At 39.7% G+C, this 13780-nt stretch overlaps 1 protein-coding gene across 2 annotated transcripts in view; it reads right to left on the bottom strand.

Moving 5' to 3' along the window:
• Positions 1-13780, bottom strand: part of Gpld1 (glycosylphosphatidylinositol specific phospholipase D1) — a 44402-nt gene that overhangs the window by 12509 nt on the left and 18113 nt on the right. The window contains exons 9-16 of one of the 2 annotated variants that reach the window (XM_090356301.1): positions 13520-13574; positions 9538-9645; positions 9273-9300; positions 9045-9184; positions 5515-5580; positions 3919-4039; positions 2580-2719; positions 1114-1300 (exon numbers count right to left, since the gene is read on the bottom strand). In XM_090356301.1, coding sequence (XP_090212427.1) covers positions 1114-1300; positions 2580-2719; positions 3919-4039; positions 5515-5580; positions 9045-9184; positions 9273-9300; positions 9538-9645; positions 13520-13574 — 845 coding nt within the window. Of the gene's footprint in view, positions 1-1113; positions 1301-2579; positions 2720-3918; positions 4043-5514; positions 5581-9044; positions 9185-9272; positions 9301-9537; positions 9646-13519; positions 13575-13780 lie in introns of both variants that reach the window. The other variant, XM_090356300.1, reaches the window with a different exon arrangement.

Below are 13780 nucleotides of genomic sequence, written 5' to 3'. Positions count from 1 at the left end.
ATTTTACCCGGCAGTCTGGCAGGCAGCGTGGACCACTAAGAAACAACAGCAATGTGTTCACTTCTTTTGGAAATTTTCCTCAAGACTGTGTGATCACATATACTGACCAGACAACCTCAGAATCGGTGCTCATTTCATCAAATCCATTGTACTTTTCTGTGCTTTTTAAATAGGTATTCTAGTAGGCATCCTGATTTCTCTCCACTAACTGTAGGTGAAGACACAGCTTTTCTAGGGAAAGAACTCTGATCCAACGCCAGCACTGGAACCGAGGCACCACAGTACATGGCTAGTGTCCTTCTCAGCCTGCACACTCTGGGACCAATAGCAGAGCTCTCTCTGCCTGGCCTTTCATTACTATTGTAGTGACTCATGACAAGTACTTCAGGACCTAAGGACTTATTGAATTAATCATGTCCACATTCCATGAGGAGCTGTATAACCATGAGGGGTTTAAGAGCTGAAAAGCTACTTGAAGGGAATGAAATCTGCACAAAGAGTAGAGTTTACTAATGTACTCTTGTTGTTTTTTTTTATAATTAAACTCAAGAAAAGAGTACATGGAATTTCTGTCTTTACAATATTTCTGTATAGCTAAATTTATTTTCTTACAAGGTGGGGAGGGGAGAAAAAAGGAAGAAAGGAGGAGAGGGGAAAGGAAGGGAGAGGGAAGAAAGGAGAGGAGAGGAGAGAGGACTCTTATTTGGGGAGAGTTTAGCTATTTTCCCCTTTTACTTTGAAATAAACATTCTGTTTAACTTTTTAAAAATTTATATCACAATGCCCCTGGATACCCAAAGTATCTTACACAGTATGTGCACGCGCGTGTGTGTGTGTGTGTTTGAGAAAGCAAGACATGAAATACACAAGAGTTAATGACAGAGTGAGAGAAATAGCATAGGTGTTTTTGAAGATAAAAATATAGGCCACAACTGTAGGCTACCAAATATTTCTGGAATTATTCTTGTTACTGCTTGTTATTCCTGAAGAACCTGCCAAAGGATTTGAGCAATTGAGGCTGGGATGCTGGCAACATAAAAACAAACACATTTTGCAGAATTGAGGCAGTAGCTTCCTGAGACCACTGAGGAAAACAACAGATATACAGCTCACCTGGAAGCCCTGGAGGATCGTGTGGGCCTCTTTGTCTAGGTCCAGGTCAATAGGGGGCAGGCCCAGCTCACTGCCATAGATGAGGTACACACGCCCGATCTGGAAGTGGCCAGGAGAGCTGAAGCCTGGTGCGCCTGCCACGAGGTCATTGTGCCCATCCTGGTTGAGATCCGCAGAGATCATTGCCCTTAAGAGGAAAGAGGGGAACAAGACAGCCACTGCAGTCCACTGAGGGGTATGGCTAAAACTGGCACCTGCCTCTTCCCTTTCAAGAGTTCAATGATTTAGCTTTCTCTCACTGGCTTTCCTCCCTCTGTGGCTGCTATAAATATTTACTTTGGAAACCCTACTGTTTGAATGCCTCACCCTCTCACTTTCCACTAAATAAATAAATAAATAAATAAGCCACGTACAAATCAAGACCTCTGGACCACATAACCTAAATAGGTGAAAAGTAGTCTTGTGCCAAAGCAGAGTAGCCACTTTACAATCTAGGCTGGCCTGAGAAAGAAGATAGGATATATATACCCAGCAAATCCCATCAGTGATACAGACCATTTTCTAACCTGCTTACTCCAATGTTATCAAATTGAACATGACCTCGTATTAGAAATTCTTCATTTCTACCATAGCTAAGCAGAACACCTCTTACTGTGTTAGATATCCCACATATTTAATGGAGTCTTTTAAATGAGATTCATGATTTGCCAGTGACAGAATTGAACAGTTTTTAAGGGCTCAAACCTTTAAAATAAAATAGAAAATGTAAAGACCAAAAGTCTTTATGGCCATATAAAGGAACATGACAAAAGTCAGCTACCAGTGGCTCACATCTGCAGTCCTTGCTACTTGGGATTACAAGGGTTATGGTTCAAAGCCAGCCTACTAGGCAGAAAAGTCCTTGAAACTCTTCTCTCCAATCAAGTAACCACTCAAAAGCTGGAAAACCAAGTATGACTTAAGTCGAAGAGTGCCAACTTTGAGCCAAAAAAGCCAAGTGAGAGCATGAGGTCCTGAGTTCAAGCCCAAGTGCTGGCACGAAAAAAAAAAAAAAAAGACAGAAAAGGAAAGAAAAAGGAAAAGAAACATGGCATGGTCACAGGAAAAGGGGTAAAGGCCAGAGGAGTCACTACATTCTTTGTCCCTCAGAGGGTCAGTACTGATTAGGAGATCTTGGGGCTGGGGCTGTGTGGCTGACAGTCTAACAGGAAGCCTTCTTCAGCTCTTTGAGGAAGGAGACCAGGAACAGCCACAAATGAAGAGACATCATTCACCTCCCAAATCTTTGTGCCAAGTCCAAGCACATCAGTGACACTACATCTTACCCACTAAATTAATAATTTGGGGGTGATGAATTGAGAAGAAAATAGGATACCAACAGATGCCACTTAAAACTCCTCACAAGTGGCTGAATGAAAGGAATACTGATAGTGACATTCACAAGTCCGGTCATATAGTATACATACCAACCAAGCCTGGCGTAAGGAACTGAGGAGAAGTAAGAGGCCGAGGGGCTGGAGACATGCTTCAGTGGCTCCCAGGAACTGCTTGAAAACATCATCCGTAATTTCTTTTCCAAAGCCTGATATACAAAGGATACAGAATCCTAGGGAAAAAAAAAAGAAAACCAAGGGTGGGCAGTCAAAATAGACAAGGAAAGGCACACAGTACCATCAATAAAGTGACTGGGCTTTTGTAAAGCAAATGAGCTAAATAACTCTAGCAGTGTTATAAATTAATTAATTAAATAAATAAATAAAATAATGCAGGAGCCAGGTATGTGTGTCTCCTGCCTGTAATTCTAGCTACTCATGAGCCTGAGATTTGAAGATGACTGTATGGGCAAGAAAGTCTATGAGACCTTTATCTCCAATTAAACATCAAAAAGCCAAAAGGCTCCAATGGTAGAGTGCTAAACTTGGCACAAAAGCTCAGGGACAATGCATATCCTTTAGGTTCAAGTCTGGGGACATGCACAAAAATAAAACAGGAATTCCTAGCAACAAGATCACTTAGAACAGGCAATTACAGTAACTTCATGCCCCCCAAGTTACAGTGAGCGATGTAGAATTATAACCCAAGAGGGCAGGACATGTATGGGAAAAGTGAGTTTGGACATACTGAAAACCAACCAAATTGTTTTGCAGAGCTTATCTGAATATTTACAGACAAAAAGCCAAGTCCACTCAGACTAGAACTATACTTGTATTTGATATCAAAACTACCCTCTGAGTCATACTTACATCAAGGCCTCACTCAAATATCACTTTCTTTATAAAATAGCTACTAACAGAAAAATTACCTTCTTGCTATGTATATCTGCCAGCCCCCCAATGGAAGCACGGTATTTGTTGTGTATTACTGTATCATGGCTCCTTTTTTTAAAAAATATATTTATCACTCCTCATAAGGGTGAGAATTTCCAAAGATGAAGTCTGATTCCTTATTTTATACTTCCAGGCCCTGTGGAGGAATGTCATATGCAGGATTGTCTCTCACCCCATGGCTGTGCACAGGACACAGGGAACCTTCAACATTGCTGACACACTTGGATTAAGGCCAAAACAGCACCCACCCAAGGCTTCCCAGGACTCCACCAAACTTGACAAAGGCTAGTCAGGTACACACTCACATCTTAGGAGTTCTGTGGAACATAGTACATTTAGAAGCCAAGTCTAGTCTTCAGCCTGGCACAAGCCCTGGTTATTAAATGGTCCTTAGAGAGCCAATCTCCAGAGACTCTACAGAACAAGTTAATGAGAGAAACCACATGATGTTTCTCCATGAATATAAAGAGGTTCTCACCGGGGTCCAGGAGTCCACGCTGAAGAACACTCCTCTTCCAGTGTAGTTGATGTTTTTTCTAATATCTTTACTCACAGATGTATTCCAATTCCTATGAAAATCACTCTTCTGACCTTTGGAGCTGCTGAAAATGGCAGAGTAATAAGATGGTTCACTAAGGGGAAAAAAAATTCACTGAGAAGACGACACGGTCAACATTTCCAGCTAGGATATACAGCTCAGTGAGAGAGCACCACCTAGGATGCTCACCGCAGTACTTGAAAAAATATCACACAATTGTAATACCGAAAGATTGAAGAAGCCAAGCATTGGTATCTCATGTCTATAATCCTAGCTACACAAGAGGCTAAGATCTTAGGATCACAGTTCAAAAGTGGTACAGTGGCTCAGTGGTAGAGCACTAACCTTGAGCTGAAGAGCTCAGGGACAGCACCTAAGCCCAGAGCTCAAGCCCCACAACCACCGACAACAACAAAAAAAAGATTGAAGAAAGCCAGACACGGGTGGCTTATAGTCCTAGCTATTCAGGTGGTTGAAATGTGAGTATTATGGTTCAAAGCCAGCAAGCAGAAAAATCCATGAGACTCTTACCTCTAATGAAACACCAAAAAAGCTGGAAGTGGAACGGTGGCTCAAGTGATAGAGCCCTAGCATTAAGCACAAAAGCTTAGGGACAGTGGCCCAGGACTGACACCCCCCGTACCCTTTCCCCCGAAAAAGATGGACTAATTCAGAACAACAAAATTTTAGAAAAGATTGCACTATGGAAAAATCTTATAAAAAACTTCCAGGCATAAACCCTATCCTTCTAAAAACTGGTTATTTCTAGAGCTTAGACTACGAGTGGTAAAATGTTTGTGTAAATGTGTTCATAGCTTTCGGTCCAACTCCTGCACTGAAGATATAAAGAAAACAAACAAAAAAAAAACTTTGATATTTCCTACAGTCTCAAAGTGCTGCAACAAGAACAAAAGCCTTCAACATTATTTTTTATTTTATTTTTTATTATCGAGGCAATGTATACAAGGGTTACAGTTACATTCACCAGATAGTGGGTGCTTTATTTCTCACACATTGATATCACTTCTTATGCTTTTGTACCCATTTCCCTCCCCCTACCCTTCAACATTATTGAATGAATGAATGAATGAATGAATGGTTGGTCCTGGCTCTCACAGGAGATTCCAATTCTCCTATAAACCTGGCCTTCTGGCCTCCTCCTCAGGAATGTGCAGAGAGGGCACCTCCCTGTCCTGTCTCATTGATAAAATGCTTTTTCAGGATGAAGTCTGAATAAGATATATATGACAATGATCATAACAGCAATCAGAACACAAACTACAATTCACAGAGACTGTGCAAACTGCCTCATGTTCATGATCACACATAACCCGTAATTTTCATCTCTGTTCCCTTAAACAAAAGGAAGTTATAGCTCAAAAAATATAGCAATTTGTAACTGACATGGCTGTGAATGGCAAAGCTAAAACACGAACCCCTGACTGTCTTAGAAATGCATATATGATTCAGCACTGAAAGGGAAGTCCCACTGGATGGGATGTTGTTTTCCTGTAAATTATTTTGGAATCCACTTACCTGAGGCTGTTGTTTTTCTGGCCAGCACAGGCAATAAAGAGAGGGTTCTCAGGTAGGCTGCAGTCACTGGGAAAGAGATGCACAAGTCAGTCATTATTCTATAGTCTTTTCAACCAAAAATTTGACCCAAGAATAACTGGCATTTTAAACCACCTTTGAAAGGTTTTAAAGTGTCCTTTACCTAACCATATAGGACCAAGGAAAGGCCATAATCTTTCTACACTGACAGGTTAGTGACAATACTATAAACTCTCACCTCTAACTCATACCTTCCCTTGCCTCGCTGCTGGGCTGCCAAATGTTAATGCAAAATATCCCAAGAATTAGAGACGATGACAAACTGGGTCCCAAGTACATTGCCTTCTGCCTGGTGATATCCATGTGTCCAAATTTCTTTGAATGGCTCAATTTCCTTCTTTCAATAAAACATTCTACATTTCGGTAAAAAGGAAATGAAATATCCCCTTTTGATCTTGGAGAAAGTAAAGGATGGCCTCTAAGAAGGGCTTTCCCATCCAGAACAGAAAGATCCAGTAAGGAATGGGATATAGACAGAGAGAGAGAGTGTGTGTGTGTGTGTGTGTGTATGTGTGTGTGAACTAAGGCTGAACTCATGGTTTAACTTCTTTGTGTGCATGTGCCAATCCTGGGACTTGAACTCAGGGCCTGGGCTCTGTCCCTGAGCTTTTTGCTTAAGGCTAGTACTGTTATGCCACTTGAGCCACAGTACCATTTCCAGCTTTTTCTGAGTAGTTTATTGGAGATAAAACTCACAGAGTTTCTTGCCAGGGCTGGCTTCAAACTGCCATCCTCAGTCAGATCTCAGTCTCCTGAGTAGCTAGGATTATAGGTGTGAACCACCAGTGCTTAGTAGCCTCTAACTTTTACTTAGCTTTTTGCTCAAGGCTGACACTTTGCCATTTAAGCCACGCTTCCATTGCCAGCTTTCTGCTGGTTCATTAGCGATAAGAGTCTCACAAATTTTCTTCCTAAGCTGGCTATGAACTGGGATCCTCCGACCTCAGCTTCCTGAGTAGCTCGCATCATAGACATGAACCTCCAGCGGCCTCAGAAGCCAAAGGTAAGCTTTCCATGTCAGCTATGAGCTGAGCTAAAGGTTCTCCCAGTCTTCTTTGTTTCCCTGCCATCATTTGGAAAGAAGGCAGCTTGGTAAATCTTGCAAACCCACTTTGAGATAAGCAGAGGTCTGACTGAGGACATAGTCATGGTTGCCATTCATTATTTCACTATATTTTTAGGAAACTGTAGGTTTCAAATAGCATTAAGTTCCTTTGGGAGGTAAACTATTTTTCGTAAGTTGGAAGATGTGTGTAAGATGAAAATATTTGTATTTTTTTCTGTTACAAACTTATTTATTCTCTTTCTTTGAAGTCCTTGCCAAATTTACCATGAATTTGTATAAATTTAGACCAATCTTTTTATGTGTAAGGGCACAATTTGAAGTGCATATCTGGTAAATTAGGACAGGGATCAAGAGACAAGAACTCTGTTCCTCTTAATTATTTATCCTGAATCAAAGGGGGTGGTTCAATTACACATCTTCCTTTAGCTATGGCAGAGCCAAATGCAAACCAAACATGAAAATGCAGGTCATTCACTCAACACAATACGGTGCTGAGTCCTTCCTCATAATTTTTATAATAATAGTAGCCAACATTTTCTAAATGCTTACTCATACCAAACCCTTTGAATTAATATTCATTTATTACCTGCATCCTTATAACAATAGAAGGATTACTGTGTCCATTTTACAGATGAGAGAAAAAAATGAAGGCTTGGGGAGATTTCACAATTCCTTTCAGATGATTCACATGTAAGTGGCAAATCTCCCAAATTTCAAACCCCAACCTCTCTACAACCATGTACCTAAAAGTCCATAGCTATGATAGATGGATTAGGGATTTGACTTAAGATTTCTTTCACTATGGAAAATGACATTTTTATTAAGAGGGGAAGAGTGTGTATACACACACACACACATACATACACACACACACACACACACACACACACGTCCTGGAGCTTGAACTCAGAGCCTAGACGCTGCCCCTGAGTTCTTTTGCTCAAAGCTCTACAACTCTAGCTGCAGCATCTCTTCCAATTTTTGGTAGTTACCTGGATATCATGGACTTTCCTTCCTGGGCTGGCTTTAAATGGTGTGAGCCCCTGTCACCCAGCTCCAGTAAGACTAGCCCTGCCAAGTTGTTGCTCACAATCCTTTAAAAACAAATTTATTGGACTGGGAGTTTGTCCTAGTGGTAGAGTGCTTGCCTAGCATGTTCAAAGACCCGGTTCGATTCCTCGGTACCACATACATAGAAAAAAGCTGGAAGTGGTGCTGAGGCTCACATGGCAGAGCTCTAGCCTTGAGAAAAGTCCAAGGACAGTGCTCAGTCCCTGAGCCCAAGCCCAGGACTGGAAAAAAAAAAAGTTTATTGTGTACTAATTGAATAAAGAGAATCTTATTTCAAATCAACAAAATATGAAATTACAGTATTATGTGAATACTAGCACATTCTTTGGAGGGCAGTAAAACATCATTCGAACCATTATATTCTGAAGCTCTGCTCCTACAGGCCACTAATTACAAACATCCACTCTCCTATAATCCTGCCCTACAACTGCCTCCCAGACTCAGCCCCTGACCAGGGAATCTCATGTTTCTACAGCTGGTGATGAGGACAGAGCTTTGGCTCCACCCTGCCCTGCATCAGTCTCTGCTTCCTGCCCTTCTCACCACTCCCTGCCTGACACACTATGCACTGTGATGGAGTGGTGGGGTGTGTCCAACACGAATGACAAAGGGGTTCCCAGAGGAACCCTGGCACCCATGGAACAACAGGTGGATTTTTCTTAAGAGTTCTCTTGCAGCTGGGAGTGGGCTGCGCCTGTTCACTCTGGACTGTACATGGCATCTCCAACTCTCATCCTGACCTGCTAAGAAGAGGACAAGGAGGTTGACCAGCTGTCCTATTTGTGTTCAGGGGCAGAGATCCACAGAAGACTGTGTTTGATTTATTTCTTTCTAATTTTATTTTGGGAGCTGGGGGCAATATGGCTAGGTTTCTAGTGGTTTCTGTCCTTTTACTGATAGATGAAAATACCCTCTTGGAACAGCTCTCCCCAATCCTACATGGTCAGTTCAGGTGTAGAGGAAATAAGCAACCACTAGAGTACAATCAGTGGGAAAGATGGCATTCCTCCCCTAAATGTGCTCCCCAAAAGATGGAGTGCCACCTGGAGAGGCTGATTCCTTCCTACCTGAGTTATTTCTCATAGGCCACAAACTTCACAGTCCCTGTGTCTCTACCTTGGCATTAGCTAAGCCAGCTGGATGGCTTTTGAGATAATCAGATGACCTAATTTCTGTTCTTGTCCTCCTTAGGTAGATTAAGGCAACACTTCATGAAGTTGTTTTGCTTTTGTTTGATCGACAGAAAAATTTGAGCGTTCTGCTCAGTGTACCAAGGTTCAGAGTGACTGGTTTAAGAAATGGAATAATAATTCACCTGGTCCCATTCTCTAGCATGAAGCTAGTTAGCCGATAGATGTTAGTGGACCAAAACGCCATATCATCCAGGCCTCCAAGGAAATACTCTTGGAACTGTTCCACCAGAAATGGGGACTTGGTAGAGTATGTGGAATACAACTGCAGCAGAAAGAAAAATAAAGTAAGGTGCATTCCTGTGGTCTATGTAATCCTTTCAAATGAAACTATGCAAGAAGCATATCTTTACCTTGGAAACAGCATACATCTCACCATACCTGAAATATAAACAATAATGATAGTGACTTGCAATTTCTATAAGGAAATAAAACAAATAAGAAAAAGCTCCATCCACCTGATACCACTTCATGCAACTACCTTTGAATAAGCAAAATCTATATATCCAAAACCCACACTCAGAACTAACATACGAAAGTATCCTAAAAACTGAAACATAAAAAGCATCCTAAAAGTCCTGTAAAATCAGTTGCAGGCTTTCCTCTTGTTCCACTTACATTGCCAAGAACTGAAGGTGTGTACAGTCAACAATGGTATTCTTGGTGATGACATCGCGACCATAGAGTTTCTTATAAATTCCCAGGAGGTCTGTGACGGGTATGTACCTAGGTAATGCATTAGAATAAAATAAGGGATGTTCCGATGCCTGGTTGCAGATAGCAAGAACCTCAAAAGAAACAGCACCCAATAATTATATGTCAGGTATTGTATGACAGTCTTTACAGGTTAGTAATTCAATCCTTCCAGTGATGATGATGGTTAGTATTATTACATCACCATTTTTCTTCAGTGGACATTAAGGCACAAGATATTATATAATTTGTTCAGTGATTCTACATCAAGTATTTGTAAAGGTACATTGAATGACTGGAAATTACAACAGACAGGAAATGACTCCCAGCTTTTGGTTCACAATCTTAGTTATTTCAGCTGGAAGGTTAGTTGTTTTATAATTTGATTTACACTAAATCATCATTAATTTCAAGACAAAACACATAAGAAAAAATCACAACCAATAAAAACATGATTCATGTTTATTTATAAGAAAGATGAGATTGAGAAGCCTTTTTTAAGTAAGAATGCCAGAATAGTGTTCTCAAATTTTTTAAAGCTAGAGAAAAATAACAAAAATATTTGTTTTGATGAATCACTAAGCTAGCAAGACAGCAAAAAGTTTCCAAATACAAAAAATAAGTAAGAACTGCAAACTTTAGAGAAGTGGGCCAACTTTCACCCTGGTGTTATTTTCTAAACCTGGGGATCTGAAGGGCTTTTATGACAAGCGTGTTATTTTCTAAACCTGGGGATCTGAAGGGCTTTAATAACAAGCGTGTTATTTTCTAAACCTGGGGACCTGAAAGCCTTTTATGACAAGCAAGAGCCAGGACACAAGAGTGTCCTGAGTGGCCTAAGGTGGGCCATCTCAGAAGGTATATTTACATTAACCCTATTACTTTCAATATGCACATGAATTATGGATAAACCAACAACAACAAAAAACAAGGCTAGAAAAAAATGGCATTCTATATCCATCCTGGAATGTAAAGAAATGTCCTCAGAAATGGCAACCCAATCTTTACCACTTCAAATTGGTAGTCACTCCCAGGAATATTTTGTCTTGCATTCATGTTATCAGTACAGTCAGAAAGCTTCTGTGGTTGAATGTTGCTTAACAGGGTTCCAGCTAACAGTGCCTCAAGGTAGCCTAGAGAATGCATGGCTAACTCTCCCTCACTGGAGAAATGCAAGCCTGACTCAAGCCCCAAGTAATGCAAGCAGCATGGAAAACAACAGATGACCAGTGGAACCATAGTCCTATGGTAAAGTAGGCATTAAAGAAAGAAACAAGCACTTTTGCAACAAAAAAAGAAATTCAGTTCACCAGAAATACAGCATCTTGAAACTTGAATGCATCTAGTATTCTCATCTAGTATTCTATCTTCAAGATAAGTGCTGATAGAACATAAGAAAAACTTGGAAAATCCACCATCAATTTTAATTTTAAGTTGATTTTAACGAATTTTAATTTTAAAATTAATGTCTGTCAAAAATTGTTAGATCACCCAGACAAAAGAAAATGGTAAGAGTACTTAAACTGTACAAATCTTTTGAACCCAAGAATAAATCAAATAATAAACAGAACCATTAAGATAATAAACATAATCATTAGCAATAAATCAAACTCGAAGAAATGACTTTTTTCCAAGTCTTATGGAATATTTTTCCAGTTCTTGTGTAATATTTACTACAATTAGCATAGAAATTGATATTCTGGGCAGGGAGTTTAGCCTAGTGGTAGAGTGCTTGCCTAGCATGCACGAAGACCTGGGTTCAATTCCTCAGTATAACATACATTAAAAAAAAGCCAGAAATGGTGCTGTGGCTCAAGTGGTAGAGCTCTAGCCTTAAGAAAATACAAGAACAGTGCTCAGGCCCTGAGTTCAAGGCCCAGGACTGCACAAAAAAAGACAAGAATTGATATTCTGGGCTATAAATCAAGACTCAACAAGACTCAACAAATATCATAGAAACACAACAAATGGGATGGAGGCATGGTTAGGGGTAGAAGTGTAAAGTCCTGAGTTCAAACCCCAGTAAAACAACAACAAAAAAAGAAACCCAAAGAAGATAGAAAAAAATAGATTTCAGAATAGAAGACTTTAAATAGAGAAATGAATTTATAATACCATCAGTACAATATAAAATTTATATTTTACTTCAAATAAAGTGAGAGGCTAGACACTGGTGGCTCATGTCTATAATCCTAGCTACTCAGGAGGCTGAGATCTGAGGGATTTTTGGTTCTTATTCAGCCTCAGCAGGAAAGTCTGTGAGACTCTTATCTCCAATTAATGAGCAAAAACAGAGTAAAGCTGTGGCTCAAGTGGTAGAACACTAGCCTGGAGCACAAAAGCTCAAATATAGTTCCTGGGGCCTGAATTCAAGTCCCAGGACTGGCAGACACCTGTACAAACACAGTCACACACACTAAATACAGATATACATTTATACATATGCATATACATATGTATATATATGAAAAAGCAGGATAAAAATAAATGGATAACAGCAAAGCCGGCTGCTGGTGGCTCATGCCTACAATCCTAGCTACTCAAGAGGCTGAGGGGCTGAGAGCATAGCCCAGTGGTAGAGTGCTTGCCTAGCATGCATGAAGCCCTCATACCACATAAACAGAAAAAGCCGGAAGTGGCGCTGTGGCTCAAGTGGCAGAGCTCTAGCCTTGAGCAAGAAGTGTCCAAAGACAGTGCCCAGACCCTGAGTTCCAGCTCCAGGACTGGAAGGCCCAGAGTTCAAGCCCCATGACTGACAGAAAACAAAAACAAAAGAAACAAAAGCAAATAATCCAGTATTATGAACAATCTTAGGATGTTTGATCCCTTCCAAAAATAGAAAAGTCCTAGAAAAACACAAAACTGAAGAAAGAATTGAAAACTATATATAATCTTATCACTAAAGATTTTTAAGTTCTTACAGAGAAAACAATAGAACTAAGTAGCTTTATGAGCAAAAATCCATCCAACACTCAAGAGATTACATTTTTAATATTACACAAGCTCTCAGAGAACATCAAAGGACAGTCCCCTCATCTGTACACATGAAACCAGCAGAGCTTTGATACTAAAATCATACAGAAATAGAAAAAAATGATTGTATAAGCTCACCAATAAAAGCACAGACAATACCCTAAAATAGAACATATGCAACAAATACAAAAATGATATGATACCATGACAAAATGGGTTTGTCCAGGACAGTAAGGCTGAATATTCAGATTAATATACTTCATTATGTTAACATACTTTCTTAATAAAGGAAAGCCAAAAAATCATATTAGTGAGACAATGCTGAAACTTTGAAAATATTTTCACATCAGAAACAAAATAAGTATGTTTAGTCTCACTACTACATTTAGCACTGTGCGTGAGACCTTTGCCAGAGTATCACAGCAAGAACATAAGACTGAAAGTATGCAAGTTCAAAAGATAAGAAAAGGCCCACAATTTTAGACGATAGTGCGTCTGTAAGTTGTAAAGAATCCCAATTAAGTTCTTAGATTAATAACATAGATTAGAAATGTTTCTAATACAAGAATTTAATGCAAAATTTAATTCAAAAATTTAAAACCCACTTGCATTCCTATATACCAGCAATCAACTAGAAGAGGGCAAAATACCACATGATCTTTCTCATATATGGAATCAATAAAGTAGATCAGTCTTGTAGAGGCAGAGAGTAGTACAATGGTTACCAGAAATTGGGCAAAGTAAAAGAGGGTGAGATGGGGTCAGTGGGTACAAAGTTAGAGGTAGGAGAAATAGCTCTGGTGTCCCATCCAGGGTGGTGACTACAGTTAATCATATACTCTATGCTTAAAAATAGCTCAAAAACAAAAATTGCAATGAAATCTCTGTGTACAATTAGTTTTCGCTAATTTTTTTCAAAGTCCACTGTTCTTACCAGCGTCTTGCAAGATAATTAAAATTAAACTGGAACTGGCTCATCACATCTCCTCCTATGTGGCAAAAGGGAAATTAACATTTTTGGATCAGTGACAACATTATGTACTTCTTTCAACTCAGGGTCTCACAAACCAGACCAAGTATTCTCCACATGGTTGCATGATTCTCTTGTTCTATGTATAGGTATATTTTTCCCAAAAGAAAAAAAAATGATCTTTTAAAAATCCTAGCTATTGAAACCAAAGAACTAATTTTCTTT

The sequence above is a fragment of the Megascapheus bottae genome, chromosome 22 (assembly GCF_031878675.1).
Source record: "Megascapheus bottae isolate mThoBot1 chromosome 22, mThoBot2.hap1, whole genome shotgun sequence".
NCBI classification, from domain to species: Eukaryota; Metazoa; Chordata; class Mammalia; order Rodentia; family Geomyidae; genus Megascapheus; species Megascapheus bottae.
Note: the sequence above shows the minus strand (reverse complement) of the source record. Positions and strands in the feature narration are given on the sequence as shown.